Source organism: Melanaphis sacchari, unplaced genomic scaffold (genome assembly GCF_002803265.2).
Source record: "Melanaphis sacchari strain LSU unplaced genomic scaffold, SCAv2.0 Contig132_pilon_pilon, whole genome shotgun sequence".
NCBI lineage: Eukaryota > Metazoa > Arthropoda > Insecta > Hemiptera > Aphididae > Melanaphis > Melanaphis sacchari.
This window is the reverse complement of record NW_020270545.1, coordinates 22671-44897: the sequence shown is the minus strand read 5'-3', so window position 1 is coordinate 44897 and position 22227 is coordinate 22671. Positions and strand designations below refer to the sequence as shown.

The 22227-nt window shown below is 25.1% G+C and overlaps 2 protein-coding genes across 2 annotated transcripts; both read right to left on the bottom strand.

Annotated features, from left to right (window-relative positions):
- Positions 1 to 4208: 4208 nt before the first annotated feature.
- On the bottom strand, positions 4209 to 7087 carry LOC112591384 (GILT-like protein 3). The gene is made up of 5 exons (XM_025335192.1): positions 6967 to 7087; positions 6690 to 6821; positions 5101 to 5265; positions 4439 to 4585; positions 4209 to 4368 (listed from the first exon to the last, which is right to left on the bottom strand). Exons 1-5 carry the CDS (start codon positions 7060 to 7062, stop codon positions 4231 to 4233), a joined length of 678 nt encoding a protein of 225 aa, XP_025190977.1. The 5' UTR covers positions 7063 to 7087; the 3' UTR covers positions 4209 to 4230.
- An 11134-nt stretch (positions 7088 to 18221) lies between these two features.
- Positions 18222 to 21871, bottom strand: LOC112591364 (ankyrin repeat domain-containing protein 11-like). The gene is made up of 7 exons (XM_025335163.1): positions 21805 to 21871; positions 21511 to 21667; positions 21127 to 21416; positions 19226 to 20001; positions 18946 to 19158; positions 18603 to 18857; positions 18222 to 18535 (listed from the first exon to the last, which is right to left on the bottom strand). The coding sequence occupies exons 2-7, from the start codon at positions 21624 to 21626 to the stop codon at positions 18356 to 18358; spliced, it is 1830 nt and encodes a 609-aa protein (XP_025190948.1). The 5' UTR covers positions 21627 to 21667; positions 21805 to 21871; the 3' UTR covers positions 18222 to 18355.
- Between the last annotated feature and the right edge of the window lie 356 nt (positions 21872 to 22227).

Genomic DNA, 22227 nt, shown 5'->3' with positions numbered 1-22227 from the left:
AAATTTATATTAATGTACAATAGTTTGGTTTTGAATAAATACATACAAATAAAAAATTTTAAGCTATTATATTTAATATTTATACATCAGTACATTTAATACGTTAAAAAAATAATAATCATAAATATACTAATATTATATGAATTAATTTTCAAGTAATCACTATCTTTCCATAGATTTTTCTTAATATCAATAGCATACAACGATTATTTTCACCAAAACTCGAATCATCCAAAATGAGCAAAACGGCGCAAAATAAATAATCAATCACGAGCGAAGCCGTGATGGGTCGGCTAGTTTATTATAAAGTTTTTACCTATTTATTTCATAATGTCGGAAAATTCTAAATTGTCACGACCACATAATTTTAATTTTTAATTTAAATTTTTTACTACTGATGTAATTGTTTTGTACTGTACATTGTGCAATATTTCAGTAAATGATGATTGATGTTTTAGTAGTACTTCAGCGTCTTCAGCACATTATGAGTATTACAAATAAATGTATTAATAATTTCAAAGATAAATTGTTTTCAATAATTAACAAACAGCAACTTGTTTCAAGTATTACAGAAAATTACCTTTACATGAAAATATATGTTTTGCACTTTTGAGTGCAAATATCCTATCAAAAAAACTTAAAAATCAAGCCTTTCGAGAACTTTTTTAGCAAATCTGTAAAGCATGATATTCCAGACAAATTCACTTAATTATTATTTATATGTATGTAATATAATTTAAAATTTGTAACAATAAACAAATTATATTTAACTGAAAAAGGATAAGCTATAAATTTAATAATATAATATATTTTAAAATAAAATTAGAAAAATTTAAACTATACGACAATTAGACAATAACTGAGTTATTAAGAATTATACCTATTTTGTACCTAATTAACGATTATGGTTATGAGAAACGACAAAATACGATTACCCTATTAAAAGATCAATGTTTTTTTTTTTCGTCCAGTTGATTGACATACGGATAATCGGAGTTCTACTGGCTACTGTGTAAGTTCATTACATAACTAAACAAAATAAATGAAAACTAATACAGTGGAACCTCAATAACTCGAATTGGTTGGGGGCGAAAAAAAATTCGAGTTATCGGAAATTCGAGTTACAGAGGTTACACATATGATATGTTATGAAGTAGGGGCCAAGACATTCTTTCGAGTTATCGAAGTTCCACTGTAGTACCTATCTTAAAATATCTAGTCGTTTCAATGTATACAGATGTAACATTACATGTCGGCTGTACCAGATGTAGATAGAAGTAAAAAAAAGAAATATTATAGGTACCTAATACATTATTTTATATTTGTAAATAATATATAATAATATAATATATATTAGTAAGTTATGTATATGTACTTTCATTTTATTAGGTGTTATAATGGAAGTAACGACGGATAACTTGTATAAAATTGGTACGAAAAATGGCATTATTGCACAACTATTTTATCATATATATCAATTTTCATCTTGTGATGGGGTAAATAATAAATATAGGTACTAAATATGAATGATATACCTACTGTCTACTGAATCAATGTTTGAAGGGTAAAGTTTTTGAAATTTTTTTGTATACGGAAATGTTATAAATTATAATAATAAATGTATATGTAAAAAAAATGTATTAAGCAACTCACGTTTTCATAACTCACTTGATTGTTAAAATAAATAATGATACAATACCTAGTATGTACTATGTAAGAACCTACAGTGATTTTATGTTGACAAATTATAAAAAATTATAATTGATTTTAGTAAAATGTAATTTTATAATAATACTTTTTTTATGTGATAAATTGTAGTTTTTAAAATATGTTTTTAAATATTATGATTTGTACAATAAAGTCAATAATTGTAGTATAAGTACCTACTAATATATAAAGACTTAGGTAGGTAGGTCGTAGGTATATCTATTTTTATATGATATACTGATATTTATTTAGAAAATACTTTTAAAATATAATTGTTGTCTGTTATTATAGTATAGTAATACGTATTTTATTTTACATTATAATGTTTACAGTGATAATTGTACACAACGCGAATTGTATACCTACCTAATGTAACTTATACAACATAGGCGTGGATTAAGGTGTGAGAAAAAAATCAAAAGCCTTCCAAAATTATTAAACATTTTTCAAAGTATTAAATAAGTTATCTTTCAACAATGCAAAGAAATATTTAAGCCCCCCTAAAATTCAGTAAAATATCCGTCTATGATGTACAGCAATATTGTACAATCGCAATGTGTACCACAAAAATCACAGCACTGCAGTACATTTTGTGGAAAAACTTAACAACTTATTTATTTACATCCACAGATATATATGTTAATTTTAATATATATATATCTGTGTTTACATCAGACTAATAATTAGTATGAAAAAGTGATACAAATTGCAATTTCGGAATTTTATCAATATGGAAATAAGGTACTTCAAATCTAAATTAATTTATTCTTAATGTTAAAAAAATAATAAAACAAGTTTAAAACTATTAATATAACTTTTTAGCATACAATAGCATAATATACTCTAGAAGAAAATGAATTATATTTTACCACATCTCATTTATAGATTTTATTTAGCCTTCAGTATAAATTAAGTCCATTTCTTAATTTAACTACTCATTAGTTGGTCATTTTCACTGTACAACTAAATTCGTTAAAAAATTCAAACGTTATTACTTATTACTAATAACTTATTAGTAAGTACATGTTGACTTCTGATTTATGATTCTTAACTCATTACTTGCGTACATAAATACTTACTATTCTAATCCATAACCTTAACTTTCACTTCTGTTTCTTTTTAAGCAATCAGTAATCACCTATTTACTAACTCTTTTATAGAATCCTTAACATGCTAAATAAGTATAAATTTGTCATATAATTTTATCTCAAATTAATTATAAACCATAATTGAATAAGTATTTTATTTTATTGTTACATACAATTTGTAATTTTCTGAATAAACTATTAATATGTAAATTATAAAGTTATTGGTTAATTATTGTAGCTTATACTTTATGTCATATTATATATCAGCGGTTCCCAACCCATTGGCCACAGCCATAGGTATAATATTAAACATTATATATATTTAAAATAATATTATTATATATTTTTTATTATATTTCTGATCATAATAATATTTAATCAATTTTAACTATAGTGTACAATAAGTGTACAAGTAACAAGTTTTAATCCAGATATTGACTTTCTTGTGAAGAACAAGCAATGTCAAAAATCACATTAAATTGTTTATTTTGTGATTAAGTTGAATTAAGTTTTTTTTAATAAACAATTGTTTTTTTTTAATTTTTTTAATTTTTTATTCCTAATAACTATCTATATATATATATAATATATGACATATGTTATGTTATATATTATAATTTTATAAAAACGTATATAGGTATGCTATGGATGGGCCTCAAATATTTTTTTACAAAATTAATGGTCCGTGAAACTAAAAAGGTTGGGAACCGCTGTTATGTATGATTAATACTAATAATACTATATAGTAATATTAAAAACAAATGTAAACTCATGTATATGATAAAAAGTATATTTATTTAAAAATTTTAATGATACAATATTTAAAATCTTATCATTAAATTAATATAGTAAATTAAAAATTACTTAAAATTAAATTAAGTTTAAAATATAATTAAGAAATACATGTACAATAATTATGTATTTTTTTCATCAATTTTATCTTATTATAATATGAAGTTTTTGTATTCTACAATAATGTATATAATACATACAATAAAAATAAGCGCATAAAGTCATATATTATGTACTTGTAATTTTTTTTTATTTTAGATTCTTAAAAAATTATTTTGGAAAAAAAGAAAAAATTGACATTGTAATTAATATAGTTGTAAAACTTAAAAAAAATATAGTAAGTATACATGTATTTGTCTCATCTATTTTTGTGATATGGATGTCCATATTGTATAAATATATTCATCACTATTTTAGAATACCAAAACTATACATTATTAAATTAATACAATCTTAATTGTTATCGTTATCTTAATTTCTTAAATATTATTGTATTTCACTACATTTTTTAGAAAATGAAATGGTAAATTTTTAAGGTATCACTTTAAAATTAATCTTAATCTATAATTATTAGTTCATGAAAAAAATAAAATTTATTTTTATTAATTAATACCTATTGATACCTGCATAGCTCTTAAGTTTTTTAACAAACTTCATTCATTCTCAAAACATTATTAATGTTATTGCAAACATTTGTAAACCCATGTTTGTCAATTAATTTTCCACAAAGAGTTGCTTCAAAGTCTGTGCTTGCGAGTCTTTGATCCCGGTCGTTATAAAACTAATGAAAAAAAATAAGATTAATCAATTAATATTACGATATTATTATGAAATATTAAATAAATGGTTACTTCATCAAATACGAAAGAAGGTACAAAACGAGGTCCATGTGTTTGATCTTTAGTTCCTATTTCAGCTTCCAGCATTAACAAATAGCCCTCTCGGCTAGTAACACATGATTTAATTTCATCTATGATAAGTCCAATGCGACCAGCACACTGAAACGTGAGTATAAATAGTTAAATATAATGTAGAAAGTAAGTAGTCACTTTGCTAGTATCAATTACATTTATTTAAATACCATTAAAGATAAAGTTTAAAATATAAATATTTACAATGCTTTAAAGTATACAAGGTATAAGTTGAAATTTTTAATCTTATTATATTTTAAAATTATTATCAATAATAATGGTTCTTAGTTTATTTTAAATATGTTTTTCATATAAATATACAAATCAATCTTTTAGTGTTATCATTTTTATTAAAAACGTAATTTACTAGATATAATATTTTTTTTTTAATTAATTTTATTACTTGCTTTTACTCCTAAGAATTTATTTTGTGTTAAAACCAATCAGCAGTCAGTAACAAAATTTTTATTATTTTACCAATTATTCTAAATAATAATTAGGTTTTAGACAATGTTATATTATTTATCAGTAATTTAGTACCAGCTAAGTTATATTTTTAATTAATACTAAATCTATCAGAAAATTGATTAGAATATATTTACCATTTCTTCAACATGTATTGTATTATCCACATGTTCCAATGCACAACTCAAGTACTCCATATAAGCTGTAGTATTTCCAGACAATTTGCTTAACACACAGTTATGTACTGTGTTTGCAAGGCATTCAATACGTCCATTCTGACAAAAGAATCCCATATTTGTGCTCTAAGTTCAAAAATAATGAATTAATGATTCTATACGTTGTACACTTATAAATTAATTTTTAATGTTAAAAATATTATAATGCCTATTCATTTAAATTAAAAATATACAATTATAGACTATTGGATTATAAAATATTAATGCTAATTTATAGAAGTAGATACTGACATAGTAATATATTTTTAAGATGCAAATATTTTAAAAGGTATGTTTATAAATTGTAATTTTATAGTACCAAGTTCATTAACATTATAAATTGATTTAACACATAATGAAAAATATTGTAATAATCCTTTACAGAGACTTTAAATTGTTTCTTAAGGTACCTATAACAAATTGCAAGTTATGATATAATTTTTGGTTTGGTTATCTAATGACTTAAAACCAAGGAAAATCAAAAAATTATTATTAACAATAGCTCCATGAAAATATATTTCATCACAAATTCACAGCATAAACTTCAAATAAGCATTATTAATAATTATTAAATAGTCTATTAATAAACCTTACAAGTAGATAACAATATTGTAATAATGTCAGTTACCTTGTATTACAACTTCAAGCTTTAGTTTCAAACTCTTACTAAATATATTTGGTACAGTTAGTCTGTTACTACTAATTTATTATTTACTAGATTAGGTTATTCTACCCGTATAAAATCTAAATATTAAAAGTAAATAAATAAAATATCAAACATAAAAAATAAGTAAAATTTAAATTTTAAATATAATTCTATTATTTTTCATCATTTGGTAAAATATCAATGTTTCAAGCTTGAAATACAATTGAAATGTTTCTAATATATATATATATTATTATTATTGAATCAAGAATAGATTTTAACAAATTTGTATTTAATTAAAACTGATGAATGATTTTAACCGGTGAAACCTAAAAAAGCAAATTGTCGACTTTTTTCGATAGACCAAAAGCATAAATTCATTTTGCGCTTTTGTACCTTAATAATATAGTAGAATAAAAGCACAAAAATAAATATTTTACTCGTTACACTATAAGTTTCATTTAAAATTATTAATTATTAAATTAAATTATCCATTTTAAATAAATATATAGTATTTTTATAATTCAAAAATACATTAACAGTAATTGAGTTCAGTTGAAGTTTAGTATTATTGTATCGTATTTTATTGTAACGAATTACGATGAAGGTTGATAATCATTTAAAATAACTGTACAATATATACAATATAAACTTATGTCTAACTTATAAAATACACTTTAATTTTGTAAAATTTATTAGCGCTTATGGTATGTTAAAAAGGTATTTTTATTTTTACGCTTTAGGTTTGCGTTTGAGTCATATTTTCCGCTTACAGACTACAGTCATTTAACGATCGTTCAATTTAACGACTTGGTATAGAATTTATATTAATACTTTTTTGCATTATAAATAGGTAGATACTCACATAACCTTTACCAAAAGGCACCAAATTCAAGTTCACATATTTTTGTATTTTGCAGTAGAGTGGCTTAAGTTTTGTTAAAATGAATTTTATACTCTCTGTAGAGCGAGCACTGTAATAAATTGACAAATCCAACTAAAATAAAAAAAATTAATAATTATTATTTATCAGTTTCGTCAATGTATTGGTAATAAATATTATTAAATCGATAATCATAACATGATATGGTATGTGTAATAAATGTTGAAAAAAATTCATATTAGTAAATGTCACAACTTACTTTGGTTTGCTGAGGTATTGGAACATCCGTTGTGGCGTTCATCACGGCAATACCCATTGCACAGACTAAAAATGCAAAGCAAGTTTTCATGTTCATGATGATGATTCTCTGTTGCTCTGGTGTTTCTGTTAGCTCGTACAATGATATACTGAATTGTAATCGATTATGGATACAGTCTTGAGGTAGATTTTATTTCAGCCCTTATTCCTTTCCAGCTGTGTGTGAACAACGAAACTGGTTTTTGTTCAATTGTGTATATATAATGCACCTGCTACATTGCACAGGGGTTGCAGAATAATAGGGTGGCTAAAATGGACGGTTTGATTTATGAAATGTAAGTCTTTCAGTGATCAAATATAATGTTTAGATACCCTCTTTTATTACCAATCTTAGGGTTGGTTTGAATGGCTTTTTTCATTCGTTCCACATGTTCGGTTTTTTTTTTACTTAAAGGGACGTCATGTTGAATGCTAGTCCTTGGAATTTTCATAAACCTACTATATAAGTTATATACAGATGGACTACCTGCTGCTAAAATATTGCTTAATAAAAATACAAAGTATTGTTAAAGAAAAAAATCATTTATCATCAAAATTGAAATCTTTAGAAACTAACTGATATTTTTAAAAATATACTTTTTGTATATCTTTGCAGCTACATACAATTCTAAGACATTTAAAAAGATTCACGTCCACCTGCTATACATTGTACTTTTTAAAATTCATAACTAAAGAACTTGCTCGAATATATTTTATACGTATGTAATTTGCAGCCTAAATATTTTTGTATTTATCAGTAAATTACAATAAGAGATATTTCTTAAGCCTAAGATTAGTAATATAATTATATTAATAATTATATGGTTTAAAATATTAGCTTTGTTGTTGGTGATTAAAACATATACTTTTAAAAATAAGTAATTAAGTAACTGGTAAAAGTTTGTGTGAATGCATGATAATTCATGTCTAAGGTCTAAACGAATAACTCTTAATTGAAATTCTTGAATTTTTTTTTGTATATAATTTTGTTAAATATTTAATTGATAATATCTAAAATATATAAAAACAGAATAGGTAGTTAATATATCACTAATATGATTTAATAAAAAAATAAGCTTAACAAATAATCATAAATACCCATATTAATAAAATAACATAATAAAGTAATAACACATTTACTTATCCTATATCTATAATAAGTTCATTGGTCACGCTATAATTAGGTATAGCTTATTTATAATCGATAATCTTTACTTCTCTTTAAAAAGGCTCATCTTATTAGTAATTTATACTATTTTGTATTACTGATTACAATATTATTTAAATTTATTTGAAATACTTACTGATTCACTTGCATAATAAATTCAATTATTAAATGACGTATCAAAATTCCAGTTATGATTTAACATAATTAAGTAAAAGTATATATAGAATTAAAATTCCCAAGATGTTAAATAATATAATAAATTTACATAACTAATTAAACGAAAACATTAAAAGTAATCATGGTTAAAAGTTTTTATTAGTTAATATTTAAAAAAATAATAAATAGTTTTTTCATCATTTAATTATGAAACAATGAAAAACATTTTGAACCTTCTTCTAGCAAAATATAATATTTATTCAAATTTGCTATTTACAGTACTAAAGTCCTAAGTCTATATAAAATAGAAAGGAAAATAATGTATTTACATTTTCTTACAATTTCTTAGAACGCTGTTTTCTTACCTAGGTACTCTGAACATTTTCCCTAAAAAAATTTGACCATTGCTAATAATATAAAATGTGACTAAATTGTTTATGTTTTGTGACGGTTATTTTTTATCTTTAGAATTTTGAATCGAACGATATTTTATGTATTTCTACCGTATAAATTCTACTAAGTACTCATATTAGTATATTGAATATATTCAGTGTATTATAATATGGCTTCCTTTTCCAACCATCAGTATTTACACAAAGAAAAATAACCGGATTAAAACGACTACAGGTGGTTTCTATTTATTTGAGTATCGAAATGGGCGATTAAAAATTCCAACTAAGTGTTTGAATTTTGTGTACTCTCACAGGAAGACTGATGATGGAAAAAAATCGATACATCGCGTGTAAACTCCACTGGTTTATAGTTGTTGAATTTTTATATCATTTGCACTAATTTTCATTTATAAATATTTTAACCTAGTGGATTAAATATAGTTATTTTATTTTAATTTAAGCAATTATATACGAAATCATATAACATTTTATTGTGATGAACACGATGACATTTCACATGTAATTAAATTCAAAGAAAATATGGTAAAACTTAATTATATTATATAAATAATTAAAAATATTGAGATGTGTCAGCGCACTATTTGTTTTCTCTATCTGATCCACGCGCAATGTTATTTACAATATTTTAGTAGTATCAAATATTTAAACTTTCAATTCTTCTAAACTTTTAAGTATAATTTTTCTTCAGAAATTGTTCATACTTTTCTCCAAAACCTTAAATTAAATTATTAAAGTTGTATAATTTTCTAGGTTTTTTAAATTCAGCTTAAATTATTTTATTCCGCTTTATTAATATATAATTTTCATACTTTCTTTTAAACGAAAATTAATAATCTACCTACTAATAATATTATCAGTAGAACACTAGAACCTTACGATTATAATTATCAAACATAATATGTAACATAATTATTAACAAGCAAACTAGCATAAAAATTATTACACGAAATTTGAATACTGTACTAAATTCTATAGTTTGAATTCTTGGTATTTATATTTAACAATCAATATTTTTTTTTATTTGCATAAGATTTCACAAAGTAAAAAAACCATACTATCCTTGGTAAGTTGATAATTTTTAAAACGTGTTTGGCTACCCCTGAAATCTCTATAGACATACAAGGTTATGTATGTGATTTACAATAATAGAATTGGTGCTGTGGCCATCTATTGTAGTACAAGAATTCAAAGACGTCGAAATACACAATACCACTCTAATATAAAACGATGTCATTGTGTATGTAATCTGAACAAAGACGTAAAATTTATAGGTATAGTAACCGTAATAATAGTAATAATATTATATATATGTGTGTGTATTATTAAATAACTAAGGTTGCTATTGGTCGGTCTTGCTCCTGCACGATCCTTTGTCCGTTAATACAACGTGTTCATAAGCAGCTGTGCTAACCGAAAAGATTTTTACATCTGCCTGAACGTATTCGGTAGGTTGGTAGGTATTAAGTTTTCTATTTCAATACAAAAAGTTTCCAACTCTACATCAGTTGTATTTGAATTAAGTCCAAGCGAAAAAAACTAACCATAACAATTATTAAATCCCTTTTATAGATATTGGTTAAAATTATGTTAAAATATGTTCTATCTCATTTATATTTTTACAGCAATCAGCTGTATATTAAATAACACAGACTTATGCATTTAAATAAAAATAAATAAATTTATAAATTTAAGTAGTTATGATTAAAAATGTTATTTTTTCATTTTAAAAGTCAAGATTTAATCCAAACAAAAGATAATAAAACTCTGGACTCACTTGGAAAATTTAAAAATATTGTTATTTCTGGGATTCAATTCAAATACACTGTTTACATTATTAAAAAAAAAATTATAGTGTAGTGATCATTGTACAGTGTACAGGACACTGCGATCGGTATGACGATTATTATTTAAACGACGTAACGCGTTCGACGTAATCTTGAGACGTATTGAGGAAGGTAGGTGTATTGAAAATAAAAGAACACTTTACAAGTTACAAATAAAAATGTATTTTCTATTTGTACAACTTTAAAACAATTAAGAAGAATCTAGAACTCACTGTCGTAAACTTGTCGTAGGTTTACAGTTAACTACCTTCTCTACTAATGCAAGGTGCTCTACCCGTATTTATGGGTCCTGTAAATGACATATGGTGGCGTAATTATTCTATATTCTAATTTTACATCCTGTTCGTGTCTATTATGCATTTTTATGCATATAGTGAAAATAAGTTGTTTTCACCTTTGATCTAGCTTTACTTATTCACCATAAATTACAATTAATACCCACATTAGTTGTCAGTATAAATTATACTACATGTATAATTTATTATATTATATTATAATAACTAGAATGATTACATAGGATTTAGGTTTACTACAATAGTTAAACACGAATTTCCACTTTTAATTAGTTATATATGTGATCATGAACATTGTTACCTTAATAGACGACACTTAGTAACAGTTTAACGTATATTGTGATCTTTTTTTTTACAATTCTTATACCTAACTAGATTTATTTGATTTTCTTGATCACTATCGGAATTGAACTGTCCAGTAATCTTACATGTACTTATTCATCACCGTTTTCCAAACAGCTGTCTTCATCGATTATACTTTCTTCTCCTTTTCAATAATGATTCATCAATTTACAGTTTATAAGTACCACTAACATTTTGTCCTCCCATTTTTCGACGTTTTTAAGTAATGAACAACGTATGTCTTTACACGGATTAAACCAGTTAAAAATATTTGTATTTGAACAACCCGTTAAATTGGATTTGGAAAGAGTTTTATTAATTTTAATGGGTAAATCTTGAGACCAATAATAAATGAGTTCTAGTATTTAGTATAAACTGAGTTTTTAATTACTTCGTGTAATCTTTATATGTATGAAATCCTGATGACTCAAATTATTTTATGATACAGCGTATAGGACCGATTTCTCGAATCTCAGTTGTACCTAATTTTGTTCTGATGTCTATCTTAATTACACGTGGCTAAAATAGTATAAATTACAAAATTAGATTCATTATTATGAATATGATATGTTTTATTCGTTGATACAATGAATACTTTATTTTTAATTTTTTAAATGTTTAAATGCTCTTACTCAACTGTACAATAAATTCAGTCATTGCTGGCCGCATACCATTATCATCTATACTTATATTTTAATTTAAAAATTTGCCTTTTAGTCGTTTCTTCACTTGTTATTAACAAATTATTTATACTTTTTTGTTTTAGCAGAAGCATCAAACGCATATTATTCTTAAGCATTTTAAACGTATAATGTACACATCATTTTTTCAAGACACGCGATTTTGTTGTGTTAATGTTGAAAGGAGATAATTTATAACCGAAATTAAAGGTAAGTTCTTTTTGTGTTCATGCATGTGTCGTATATGATATTTTAATTTTATGATGAAATAAGAGATTGTTGAAATCTATTACTTTCAAATAATCATAAAGTGTTTAAAAATTAAATTATTGTAAAAAATCTGTTGACTCATAAAATTTCAGGTTATTACTATTAAGTTTGGTGAAAGGCAATCGTTCTTATGTTAAGGTTAACAACAAAAAATGGATTCTATTGAAGACGAAGTTGGTAATCTATACTTCTGTGAGCCGGATGTAATATGTGTCAAACTACATATGACATGTGTCTGTACAATTTTTCTAAAAATTTTATTTTAAGATTTAATTATATCTTATCTCAATTAACAGAATTTAGGTGTTTTTTGATCATCACAGCCAATAAGTTAGTGTCAAAATTCAAGATCTTTGTTAATTTTTATTACAAGTAACCTTTTGTATAACTACTTTTGCACATTGTTACAATCTTTTTTTTTTCATTTTAGGATGGTCCACTTTATGCATAGGAGTTTCTGTATGTTAAATTTTGGTAGTACTACTGTAGCCTATATTGATGTATTGTTAACTGGATAATATAAGTGAATAGTGAACTACTCATTATATTTATTTGAAACTAGTTTTAAAAGTTTTAAGCTATCTTATTACAATAAAGTTACATTTTATCTGTAAAAAGTTTACGTAATTGCATATAGATTGTATCTATTACTATGCCTGTTACTGTCGGCTGTCGCATTCGGAGAACATTCCTCTAGTAAATTAAAATTAATTGAAACATACTTACAATCAACCATGTATCAAGAAAGATTAACTAATTTGACAATATTATCAATTGAAAATAAAATAACAATATCAATTTTGAAGACGTTATAGAAGATTTTGCTTCAATCAAGTCAAGGAAGATTATATTTTTAAATGTATATTATAATCATACCTACTTAAATAACAAATAGTAATTTATATTATTATTTAATTACAGTATTGTACCATTTACTAATATTTAAATTACTATATTATTTTTACAAAAATGTTTAAAAAAGCATAATAAAATATCAATATGATAATATTAAAAAAAAAAAGAAAGAAAAAGATTAAATTATAAATTAATAGAGAAGGCAAATATTTTTAATTTTTCTTTAGGCACCAAATTATTACAGTACGGCTCTAGTCCGCACAACTAAAAAAATTGGGAACCGCTGCTCTATAATGTATAAATTAATAATAAATCTAGTTGTCTATGATACAATCATATCAAATTGTAAATATTGAGGTTAGACATGTAGGCTATTGGAGCTGAACTATTAAAATTACAAAACTTGAGGGTTTTTAGCCTGTAATAGTACCTATAACAATTAAAATAAATATTACTAACAAATAATGTATAAATGTTTTACGGAACACAGACTGAACAGCTGATCCTAAAGCTATACAATATAAAAAAAAACACACGTACAATATAATATATACATACAATAACTATATCTATATGACTATGTACCTACCAATAATATAATATAATTTATTTCACTAATATAAAAACCTAGAAATAAAAATACGATTTGTGCTGTTTTACAAATTTCAGCACAAATATCGAAAAAAACAGGAGTGTTACCGACCGGCGATAATCAAAATTTTAGACGGTAAAGTGGTGAGTGGCGATGCGTAAGGGGAAGAAAACTAAATAAAATAATAATTTTATAGATATACGCGCTACGAACAATTTTTATTCCAATCTATTAAATCGCCGAAATTCTTTAGCTACTGAATATTATCATCTGTCAAAATGATTGTGGCACAACCACAGGTGATCTTCTACCCATAATTTTACTAAATACGTGTAAAGCTTATATATTATACCTTGCCTACTTTACAATTACAATAAATACTAAAAATAATTTAATAAGTCAATATATAAAAAAAGTCTGTCCAGCGAGAGAACACGCCGCGCGCCGACCAAAATCGCTACGTTTTTGCGCATCCCCACGCGTACCCAGTCGAGACCATTGTCTCGTACATGGTCTTAGTATCTAAAAGTCAAAGATCGGTTCCTGCAGTGGTTGTCAGTTTACATGCGCAAAAACGGCACGTTCTCTCGCTGGACAAACTATACGTAGGTACCTTTACTTAAATATAAAACATTAAAACTATCTTACTTGGATTATATACCTCCCTAGTTTAAACTTTAACTTAGCTTAGCTGTATTGTTTAAACTTACATAAGAATAATTTCTTACCGTTACGTGAACCCATTACAATAACTTTTCTATAGTGTACGATTAACTGTTATATTGTAACATTGAGGTAGGAACATACTACTGAAACGTCTGAAACTATTTCGAATCGGTGTTCTAAAATTCTAATGAATAGGAACCATTGTCGTTGATGACTTAAAACTGTATTCATTGTTGATATATGCATTTATATATGAAGCTAAAACGGTGTTAAAATTTATATTTGAAATAAAAAGAATAAAAATAAACAAAGAAAGTTAAAAATAATTGCAGATAACTTTTAGAAATTACAAATAAGAACAGTAACCGAAAAAATACATAAATAGGTATTATTTATGAAAATAAAAACTGATGTATATTATAGAAATATCTTTTAAACTAAATTGAAACAATAATAAGAAACAAACAGTTTATTAATTGAATAGATACCTAACTAATGTTAATCAACCAGCATATTTTATTGCAAATTATGATAAAAAATATGAATAAATAGTTTTCGTTTTATACCTAGGTACTATATTTATAGCCAACATACAAATACCCAATAGTAAGAAATAATAATAATACCTGACCTTTACCGGCAATTATAAAATACATGTCGATGACAGTATATTATGATACTGGTAACAGAAATACGTTTTTCAGGTAAGTACTGACGTAATCAAAACTAAGAAATTCTAAATTTTTAAATTTACATCATTGTATAATCAATAAATTAAATATTAAAAGCTCTGCTTAGAATTTAATAAATTATTATTGATTATATAAAATTAATAACAATAATCGATTATATGGAATAAATAATAATTTTGTAATATTGTTATAATATTGTGCGTGTGCTTATATTTTATTCGAAACTGAAAGTTTCTAACATCTCTTCCTCCTATAGGAATTAGGTCTACGGAGTACGAACAGAGCTAACCGCATGTATTCAACTACGAATGAATAATAATGTATAGTTATTACTTATTAATTATATTACTCATAAAATTTCATCGATTTTTTTTTTTACAATTATTATCATTAACACATAACACGTTATCACATTGTCTTTTTAGAATTTTAGATAATTATAATATAAGCAGCATATAGTGGAAGCAACCAGGATCGGACTAGCTCGACGAGTTAACGAGTAAAATTCAGTGGGCTTCTTAAAATATGAGCTGGTAATGAGTGTTAGTCGTAATTTTTTTTTCTTATATAATAATGATAAATTAGTTCAAATTTTGGTAGAAAATATAAGTGAATCAAATTTAACCGTAAAGATACCTAAACCATACGATAATTGTAGTTGTAACCAAACATTAAAAGTTTTAAAACTCGATAGACCGACTGACCGACGCCTTGCTAATCCGGCGCTGGAAGTAACTAGTTTTTACAAGTATAATCTATTATAAATTAAGTTATTAAAAAAAAAATCAAAATAATGTACTCGTATCATGCGAATCTATAAATTTATCGATTTTAATGGCGTCTGACGTCTATTATTAATATGTAATGTATTTTATTTTTTTTTTTAATTGCTTTTTATTTAATAATAATTATAGCAAGTAATGTATTATATTACTGAAATTATTAATATACATGTGATTGTGTAAAAGCATACATGTGTATATAAATAGGACAAGTTATAGGTACACAATTGCATAGTTACCGCAGGATTAACAGAGAATTTTGTCTCGGAGAATAAACAAATTTTTAGGAGCTCACTGCACTGTTTTAATAACAAGAAGTGTATAATTTCTATTGTTTTAGAGATAAACATAATATTTTGTGTCCACTGTCACTATGCCACTAATTATATATTAAGTGACTTTCGCATTAAAATTATTTATCATTCGATCAACATTAAACATTCTTATTTTAAATTCAATATTTTTATAATTAGATACTCATATTAATGTAGCTATTTTTTAGCATAAAATTATTAAAAAATCGAAACCATATCAAGTTTAGCGAAAACACTATTCGTTACACCCATACACACGCTTATGAAGTACCTACTTATGTGTTAGAATAAATAATTCATTTATCTATTATTAAAAATGTTGAATTGATTTTTGCCAAGCTTTGGTAAATATTAATTATCATGCTACATAATATTTTATGATAAATATTCACTTACAAAGTCGTAATACTAACAGCTAACGTATAATATTTTGGTATGAATGGATTCATATTTCATAGTAATAAAAGCTTAAAATTAGTTAAAATATTTTGATAATTGCATAGTTGATAGATGATTGTTGCTAGCTAATAGAATACCTATTAATACAATTATTTTTCATTTCTTGTTTTGATACTCTCTTCTTAATTTCTCTCATTCAGTATAATAGTAGGTATAGATATTAAATTTAATATAAGTAACTGTTTCTAGAGGCTTCAACTTAGAAACAATAGAAATCACACTTTATTTATGTTATGGGTCATGGCAAAAATAGTATCTATTTATAGAATATAAATTTTACGATAAATTAAATGTAATACATTTTTTTAAGTTATTACTTATTAGTTTAAAACCCCACTTAGTCATAATTAATCTGTCTTATGAATCCGATCACCAGGGATCTGACCAACGATATTGGTTGACATCGTCTTCAAAAAACAATGTTTACCATACCACAGCTGATGTAGGTAGAACACCAAATAGCTGCTAATTATCCTCTATTTAAGAGGCTTAGTATAGGTAATTTTAATGACATTTTGAGAAAAAATACAAAATTTAATTTTAAATATAAAAATGTAAACACTAATATTCTAAGTATTTTAAAAGTGGTCCTATGACTCCTATGTCAGTTCTATAAATAGTTGTTACTTTTTATGATTTAAGGAGGTTATATAAAAAGAGGTTCCACATAGAACAACTTATGAGTACATTATTTATAGAAGATTTGCTAAATATTTATTATACTACATATTTGTAGAAGAGAAATAAAATTAATGAATAATTATAATTGTTTTAAGATAACAAAAAAATGAAAATACTACATGTATACATTTCTATTAGATGAGTATGTATGACATAAATTATTAAGACTATTTTGATCACTATTTTGATGTTCTATAGAAGACTATATTTTTGGATAAATTACAGGAGGTAAGGCATCTTTTTAAATTTAAATTTTTCTTAAATGCTATTAAAATTGATTGTATTAAACCCCTAAAAGAGTGTATTTTCCTGTTTTTAAAAAAAGGTAAATGTTTTGATGAAAACTTTGTTATTAAGATACATAAATTAATTATAAATGAAATATTTTAATAGTACACTATTACAATAATATATCGATAAACCATCCAAGATAACCAAAATAACTTTTTATTTTAAACTTTTAAGTATTTAGACTTAACACAAGATTTAAGTGGTACCATCATCGTATTTGTGGAGCATTTTCCCACTAATTTAACCTTAATACTTATAAATAAAAAATATTTAATGTAAACATTTAAAAATCAAGTTTATAAAATTTAAAAACAAACTTAAAAGTGAAAAATTAAAAAGTACAAAATTTTAGAGCTAATTCCCAGATCAAAAAGACCATCTGGGAATTTCAGTAACACAAACATCATATCCTAACCTAATCTTAATCGTCAAGGTAAATAGTATCTAGCTGTATTTTTTCTGACAGGAAAAAAAATATTAGGGCCCCTTTTAAATTTTTTTAAATAAAGAGCGTTTGTTGTTAAAATAATATAATATTTTCTGGTGTAAAAAAAATAAATAAATAAAAGTAAACAATTGCTTTAAGAAAACATTTATTATCACCATAATAATATTTGTCAAAAAATTATAAATTTATATTAAAACAAAGATGTTACAAACAATACATGGCCATTGGCCAATATAGTTATTAATTTATTATTGATAAAATGGTACGAATACAAATGAAAAACATTCAAAAGTTGTCAAGTAAAATATTTATCCATAACAATAATAATATTAACCATAACTTAGTCGAACAAATTAATACGACTTGAAATTTGACATCGTACCAATATATTAATGAGTAACAAAACTAGGCATCCAAGAGATCAAAATTGTCACTGACTTGAACCATTGGTACATGCTCTTCATCAATATTGGGTTCTGAACTATAGGTACATAATTGCAATTCCTTTAACTTCCATCCCCAGTCCATTTTTTGTACAGCGTGTAAACTTTCTGCTTCATTGTGATGTCTTAGTAACATTGATTCCTTTAGTGAACACAAAATATAGTTATAAAATCATTTTATAGACAGTTATAATTTATAAAATTATTACTTTAATTTTTTCCCATTTGTCATCTACATCTTGTAGCCATGACAAGAAAAGACGACCATTGTAACGAGATCTTGTATGTCTATTTTTCTCTTCTTCTTGCTCAGATGTCATTATGTTGTATACTTCATTATCCTTGAGTATAGTACATACAGAAAATGGTAAAAACTGATTAGCTAATGCACGAGCTGCACGTCCATGAACCCTAAGTATCTCTTGTTCAACACTCAGCACCAATTTTTCTTTTTCTACTATGTGCTAAACAAATCATAAAATTATGGTAGTTATTATATTATAAATATTATAATTATATATTTTTTTTTTTAATTAAGCCAACTGAACAAACCTGTACATGAAGTCTTTGTCTTTCCTTTTCTTGTTCAACAAACAGCTTTTTTAACTGTTTGTGTAAATTGGCTGGTGATGGGGTTAGTATATTTACTATGTGGCTCTTAGAATTACCGGCCAAAACATATGTGCGTCTATTCATTAGATAATCTTTAAATCCACATGGTGGTTTAGGTTGTACAGGAAATAAATTCTTACGTCTCTTATCAATCTACAAAAATAAATAAAGTATAAAAATAAAAACAGCAATTGAGAATATTATTATTTAACCAACTTACTTGTTTTCTAATGTTTAAAAACATTTGATAACAATTGGTAACTGGAGCAGGTTCACTAGTTGTGCCGGACGGATTAGTTTCTATAGTAGTAACATTAGCAGAAGATGAAGTATCATTAGTATTGGATTCAATATGACTAACTTTTAATTTATGTCGTTTAGGATGTAGCTCAATGCCTGACAGTTCAGCAGTTGGAGTAGATTCAGACGTTATAGTTGTAGTAACTGCAGCATTAGTAGTTGTCTGTTTGCCATCTCCAGAAACGATTGCTGATACATTTTTAGTCTTTTCTGAATGTGTAGCAGACAATGAAGAGTTACTTAATCTTGCATCTACTGTCACATCAGCTGGTGTTGTAGTTTGAGCCAATTGTTCATCAGGGACAATTGGAGAAGTGTCACGACTTGGTGTACCACTACTGTTACTGCCACATCTGTTAGATGACCGTAATACTCTGGTTTGTGGAGACTTTTGCTCTTCTACAACTATTGTATCGGAAGTCGCTTTCTGCAGAGATTTTGGTGAGTTAGGCTGATTAGATACTGGTGGTGACTCTTCTGATAATACTACATATGGTAATGCTGAATGATAATGTGATCGATTACTGTTCTTGCCATATGTTCTAATGCCCGTATCCGCATCAGTAGTAGGTATCACAATTTTTAATGGGGGTACTTTAAGGTCACCTCCACAACTGTTAACATTAGAAGGTCCGGAACCACCAGATTTTTCCTTATCACTATCAGGTGGTTTAGGACTAGAAGCTTCATTTTTAACTAAAAAAAATTTAAAAATTAATATCTTTTATTAATTTTCATCTAATAGAGATCCAAGTTAAGTTAAATTATTACTGTATTTTTAATTTTGGGTTCAAAAAATAAATAGCTTAGTCTAATATAACAATTACATAATAAACCACATATTATGTACCAGAGATGTCCAACATGAATAAGTTCCCGGGCCACATAGACAAATACAGTAATACTAAGAGCCAAAATGTTTATAGACACATTTTACATAATTTGATAACTTTTTATAATCTAATACCAAAAAAAATTTAAATTTATAATTTTATAAATAAGACGCAAGCCGCATCTGACAATGACAAGAACCACATGTGACTCGCGAGCCGCAAGTTGGCCACCTATGTTATATATTATATTATAAATAGTCAAATCAAAATAGCAATATATTTCTAGGTACCTGATATATCTTTTTACAGTTCTAAATACATTTTAAAAATCAATAAATACTACACAGTATTTTATACTTATTCATTATTTTGATTTAAAGTACTATATTATGTTCAAAGTATTATTTATTTTAGTATGGAAAATATATTATTGCTAGTTACAAAAGATCAGATTTGCATTTGATTTTTTTTCTAAAGCTCAAAATTCCTATAATCATTTGATTTAACTATGCGTTCACAATAATATGCAAGGATGCATTTTAATAAACAAAAATAAACTTAAGTATTTTTTTTAATTTATTCAAAATTTGTCTACTGTAAAAAATTGAATTGATACAATTTTAAACAACATAATGTAATTTATCATTATGTTTTCTATAGCCATTTATAAATCAATTTAAAAAAAATTGTTTGAAACATATACATTATACATCAATGTAGCATAAAATTACATTTAATTTAAATTAGAATAAAATATTATGACATATACAATTTTAGGCTTAATGTTTATACATAGAAGTACACTCAACTGACTGATTCTAGTACTAGTTTTTAGTACAATAATGAATCTTTAAGTTCTAATTATTATAAGAAATTTACTGATTTTCTATTTAACAAAATATTGTTTGATAATTTTGAGAGATTAAAAGTTGAATATTAAAGTATCGTTTTAAACTAATTGATAGTAACTATAAACATATAAAGTCACCTGTAGAACTTTGGCTATTTTCTTTACATTTTTTTTGTTTAATTTCTTTGTCTTCTTCAACTAGAGGTCGTTTTAAATTATCTGCTTCTTTTAATGGCTTTACAGTTGATTCGTTTAATAAGCTATTTACAGTATCTGTTGCTTCACTTAAGCCACCATCTTTGGATTCAGTTTCTTTAGAAGTACTAACTGATGCACTCTCTGCTGGTGCACTAGTTAATACATTTGCAGTTGATTGAGAAATCAACTGACTGGGTGTTTCTGGGTTTTCTTCAGTTTCGACAGTTTTTCTATAAGTTAAAAGATTTATTGTACAATATGTTGTATTATGTTGTGTATGATAAAAACAAAAAAATACATATTTGTTTTGAGTATAATACTTACAAATCATTCATCATGCTGGCGTTCTGTTCCTCAGCTATTTTCATGTTTTTCTCACCCTGTCGAACAAACAAACTCTTAAATTGATTATTACCCGTGTTGGTAAGTCTTAATGTCATTCTAAATGATGCATATTGTAAATTATTACTGTTCTCAGCATCTAAAATAAAATAAACTATTATTAAAAATAGGTACAAAAATTAAAAAAAATGTTCAATCATTTTTTAATAATTATTTACAATACACAATATATATTACATAAACAACTTAGTATTTACTATAAATTAAATACCAAACTTTTTGATTAGTTTACAATAAAATATTCAAAACTGGAACCTATTCAATCATTTTTCAACAGAAAAACTGATAAATATTGAATAATAAAATACTTAATTAAGCAATTTGATAAAGCAAAAGCATACAAATTTGATAAGAGACTAATGATATACTGAGACCAATAAAATATTAATAAAAATAATAATTTTACCACAAAATAATACATCAACTTACTATATTGAATGTTTAATTAATAATTTAATGTTATAATTTTAGAAACTATCAATGTTTGTTGCATGTTAAATTGGTTTTTGATTTTAAAAAACTCTTAATTTATTTAAAATAGATTTTATGTAATATATATTTACAAAACTAAAAGTTGAATAACACACCTAAGATGATTCCATCTTAAAACCAAAGATTTGTCATGTCTTTCTTACTCTA

Coding starts and splice junctions, on each gene's coding strand:
- LOC112591384 (XM_025335192.1), bottom strand. CDS start 7,062: ATGAACATGAAAACTTGCTTTGCATTTTTAGTCTGTGCAATGGGTATT. Junction 5,266..6,689: donor TGCCTTTTGGTAAAGGTTAT/GTGAGTATCTAC, acceptor TTTTGAACTTAG/AGCACAAATATGGGATTCTT. Junction 4,586..5,100: donor CAATACATGTTGAAGAAATG/GTAAATATATTC, acceptor CTCACGTTTCAG/TGTGCTGGTCGCATTGGACT.
- LOC112591364 (XM_025335163.1), bottom strand. CDS start 21,626: ATGACATTAAGACTTACCAACACGGGTAATAATCAATTTAAGAGTTTG. Junction 20,002..21,126: donor AAATAGCCAAAGTTCTACAG/GTGACTTTATAT, acceptor AATTTTTTTTAG/TTAAAAATGAAGCTTCTAGT. Junction 19,159..19,225: donor TTTTAAACATTAGAAAACAA/GTAAGTTGGTTA, acceptor TTATTTTTGTAG/ATTGATAAGAGACGTAAGAA.